Source organism: Cynara cardunculus (genome assembly GCF_001531365.2).
Source record: "Cynara cardunculus var. scolymus isolate 2C chromosome LG 17, CcrdV1, whole genome shotgun sequence".
NCBI classification, from domain to species: Eukaryota; Viridiplantae; Streptophyta; class Magnoliopsida; order Asterales; family Asteraceae; genus Cynara; species Cynara cardunculus.
This window is the reverse complement of record NC_037544.1, coordinates 6,475,409-6,480,211: the sequence shown is the minus strand read 5'-3', so window position 1 is coordinate 6,480,211 and position 4,803 is coordinate 6,475,409. Positions and strand designations below refer to the sequence as shown.

Here is a 4,803-nt window from a genome sequence, read left to right as displayed (position 1 = left end):
GCAACTTGATTACATTATACTCTACAGATAAAGTATTGTTTAATCGATTTGACTTCATCTCCTTTTGGCAACTTATGTGCATGATAACAAGAAATAAATCCATGACTAAAAGGTTTTACATTATAAAAAATGGAAAGATCAAATAATAATCTTATATATGAACTGAACATTTCTAGTTTAAAGGAATAAAATGACAAATCAAGGATGGTCAGTGTAGTAGCTGTATACCGTTTACATTCTTGCTCAACCTATGCATCAGGCCTCTAAGTCTAGCAAAAACTTGATGGAACATTTGGCTTGTTGGTGTTTAGTCTGCTGATGATCGATCGTCCCAATTGAAGCAAAAGTTTGTGTTTGCCAAAGCTAGTTGAATAAAATATCATAAAACATTTTCTCAAATTTAATTTAATACTTGAGACTGAAAATTCTTACATAAACACTTGATCATGTAATCACATGCATTCTTTAGTCCTTTGAAAATGCTTAATTAATAACAAAACAACCTTTGGGGTAGAAGATAAATTTTCCTAGATCTAACACCCCCCCCCCCTCCAACAGTAAATATAAAAATTGAATCGGGCAGATACGTAAAATTATAAATTGAAGTCGTTAATTGAATAATACAAATCAATGCAAGTCTAAGAAGTTTTATAGGCAATTAATTACATAATTTCCCACACAACCTAAACAACCATTGTCAGATAATCCATTTACATTTTGAAAATTCCACCGTATTGGCCTCTTTCTCATTAATGGTTACATGGCCAAACCGTACAGCCACCAGTTTTAGCAGGGTATTTGAGTATTTCGTCCTTACATTGAACCTAATGGTTACGGATATGCTTAGTGATTTCAGCAATGATGCCCGAATAATTTTACAGGGAAAGTAATTGAATACTATTAATTATCAACAATACTGTCACTCCTTGAAATATTTGGGAAGCATGAAGAGAAATTTGTTTACCTTATCAACAATTAGCAAGCATGCACTTCAACCTTCTCTAGCCACAGATTGTCAATGTCAAACATGTCAATGTTCGCAAAAGATAGCGAAGTATTTAAAAGTTTTTAGAGATACTGAAAAATGTCTAGAGATTGACAACAATGATAGAAGCAAGGAGGGTGGCAAAACATTTCAACATTAAAATACTAGTTGTGTACCCGCGCTCCGTCAAATCCTAGGGACAAGCTGGAGTACAGTAGGGGCAGAGGGAATTTCCGGCAATGCGGCGAGATGTAAAATTTTGAAAAGATGTAAGCGGGCATATCGATTACGGATAAAGATTTGTATTTGAAATTGTCAGGCCCTACACTATTGATTGTTTCACGTTCAATTGATTTGGGAAGAATTGAAACAATCCAATAATCTTTTTGAAGTTGAAATTTGACAATCAATTTATTCTAATTTGGTTATGCATGAGATATCGTATTATGGGACTATCTATCGATCTCAATAGAAAAGCATGACGTGACTTATCTTAAGAGTGATCAAGATTGCACAAGTCCAGAAATGTCCAAGAAAATTGAGTCCACTATCGAAAAAGGTAGCGACCCAAATATCTATATAGTGATAGCCCAAAGAAACCACAAGACCATCAGTAACCAAATTTCTAGTTGTGTATCCATGCGATACGACACGATTCGTCTAATTTTTTAAGCCAAAAGCTCGGACCATCAATTTTGTTTCGTACTATACATGTTGTATCCTAAGGAAACATCAAATGTTTTACCAAACAAAATCCAATATGATATGAATCAGTTGTATGTTTTAATTACAATGCCAATTCAATCAAGCTAATGTCCTACATCAAATACAAAACAAGTACAACCAAACTTTGATATTGGTAAAAGAAAAAACAAGGATCTTCAATCTACCACATCAACCTATAACAAAAATGCTTTGCTTTTTGAATCATCACTCTTTCTCCATCTTCATTGAAAAGTTGTTGCATACCTGGAAGGAATCAAATGCATATCAACAAATATATAGCAACGATGATATTTAGAGGTTGCTAACAATGATTTAGCAACATATAGGCAATTTAGATATTTCTGAATTTTGCCATAATTTAGAAAATAGATAATAGTCAAACTTCACTAAACTACAACGCAGTGTAAATTTTATTCTAAACCAAAAATAGAAAATCAATGCAACTTCTCACAAGAACAATAATCTAAAACTTATCTTTAAACTAATTAAAACTAAAAATACAAAATATTGTAGAACACAAGGGTCAAAGTAAAATCGAGACTTAATAAATCTTGGTCCAACACATAAGAATAGAATATTTGTACGTCTATACCTAAAGTTGTGCCCCCATAGACCAACGGGCGAACCAAGTTCATTTTTAAATAACAACTCAAGTTGTGCCGGAATCGGGGCCTGGAAATGACTCAAGTTGGCAGAAGGCAATGATCTAATGCAACCAAGAATATGCTGAAGCCTGCCATATACCAAATAGTTTAAAGAAGCACACCTTTTAGTTTCTCTACTTTCAAAACTGAAGCAATTCATATGTTCAATCTATTATGGTGAGATGTAGAAATTTCTTATCAGAAATAAAGGACATGTTTAACACTAAACTTTGAGCAATAGTCTTGTATTTTACAACAAAGGTAGCACTTATTTAGAATTACTCAAGATGAAGTTAAAAACTTAAGAACCTGGCTTTCGCTTGTTGTGCGAATTCTATCCCACATAGCAAAAAAGAAGAAATTGTTTTCTTTGATTTCGTAGATTACATTTTTTAGGTTTGCACCATATGAATTTGGAAATTTAGATAAAAAAGAATGAAAATAGCAAATATCAAGACAATTATAACAACACGAAAATAGTAATGAAACTCATCAGCAACAACAGTATGTGGTAAATGAAAATGTTATTCGAGCCAGCAGAATGTTTACTCGTATCCGGGAAAGACGAAAAGGTTTTTAGGAACCTTATTTTATGAGTTGACAAACAATGTAACTCGATTGGGTGGGTATATATGCCCACTGTAATTTTTTAATTTTTTCGTTGTTTGGAATATAATTTTTTAGGGGTTTTGTCCCCTTTATACAGAAAACAATATATAACACTCCGAAAAATATGGAAAGCCAATTACTCTTGCCGGAAGGGGTTGGTAAAATGCCACATTCGTAGTATCTCATTAACTTGGAACAAAGCCTTTAAAATAGACTGTACAGTAAACTCGAACTGAACGACTTAGCTATATGGTTTATGATTTATCTTCAGCTAACTTCAGCAAACACAAGCTTAGGCTTCAATTTGAACATAAGCAAAAGGTAGCATCTAGTTTTTGCAAGACAGAAGGACTTGGTGCACCTATGTGGAACAGCATCAGATGTGCAGGCACATGATCTACAACTCGTACACTGACAACCATTGATTTGCCATTTTATTTCTCTGAACTCGTGCAGTTTAGAGTTAGAAATATAGTTTGGTTCTTTATTTTCTTAGGTATAAAAACTTGGGGTCATGGTTGGGTTTCATATTATCATGCATTAGTTTCAACTTGCTTTCGCCCATAGAAATGAAATAAAACTGATTCAACAATCTATGTGTAGTATATCTTCACAAAGGAATGAGGTACATAAGTCAATCACAATATAACACAACAATGGAGAAAATAAAAATAAAAATAAAAATAATTAATCATTCAATCTTTCATGGTACCCTCTGGACTGATCATGAAGTTTTCTTTAATAATAGTTGTAGCAGTGAAGTGAACAATCACATGCTTTCACAAATTAAAAAGCATTTCTTTAAGGATGGGGTAAGGAAGGGATGGGGAAGTCTTTGGGCAACTCAGGAATGGTTGGCAAGGTGGGCTTAGGAAGGTCATGGATTTCTGGCACCTTTGGTACTTCTAGTTTGGGCAAAGTAGGAAAATCCGACTTTGGAAGCTCAGGAAGTGCGGGTTTCGGAATTTCAGGAACTGTAGGCTTCGGGATCTCTGGAACTGTGGGCTTCTGAATTTCAGGAACAGTGGGTTTTGGGATATCAGGAAGTGTGGGCTTCGGAATCTCAGGAACAGTGGGTTTTGGAATCTCAGGAATTGTGGGCTTCGGAATCTCAGGAAGTGTTGGCTTTGGAATCTCAGGAACAGTGGGTTTTGGAATCTCTGGAAGGGTGGGCTTCGGAATCTCAGGAATTGTGGGTTTTGGAATCTCAGGAAGTGTGGGCTTCGGAATCTCAGGAATTGTGGGCTTCGGAATCTCAGGAAGTGTGGGTTTCGGAATCTCAGGAAGTGTGGGCTTCGGAAGCTCAGGAAGTGTGGGCTTCGGAATCTCCGGAAGTTCAAGCTTTGGAACCTCGGGTATCTCCAAAAGATTACGTGCCTCAGCACTGATCATCCCACCACTTATTGACGCTAAAGTGATCGAAACTAGTATGAGTGGTAGGAAGGAAATGAGATAGGAATTAGCCATTGACATTTCGTTGGATTGATGAAGCCGATCAATAACTAAGAAGGTGTGTGAGTTGGATTGGGAATATATGTTTGTGGATATGGATTTATATAGAAGATTGAGTCATGGAGAAGAGGGACCCATTGATGATGAGTTGGTGGGAATGACAAAGAAATTCGCATTTTTAGTTCAACTTCTCATCTGTTCAACTTTTGTTGTTCAGCAAACTCCATCCACATTGATTGATTATTTTATATATTGTTTGAAGTAATTGTAATTGTAATTGTCTTTGAATCTCTTCTTTAATTTCTTATATTACACTTCAACTATTTTTGTGTTTGTTATATCATAATTTGAATTCTTTTTAAACACAATTTCACTCACTGTGGTAAA

At 35.1% G+C, this 4,803-nt stretch overlaps 1 protein-coding gene across 1 annotated transcript; it reads right to left on the bottom strand.

The window, feature by feature from the left end:
- Positions 1 to 3,545: 3,545 nt before the first annotated feature.
- LOC112500125 (protein PELPK1-like) lies at positions 3,546 to 4,431 on the bottom strand. Its single transcript, XM_025103436.1, has one exon. It carries the CDS (start codon positions 4,429 to 4,431, stop codon positions 3,766 to 3,768), a length of 666 nt encoding a protein of 221 aa, XP_024959204.1. The 3' UTR covers positions 3,546 to 3,765.
- Positions 4,432 to 4,803: the final 372 nt, after the last annotated feature.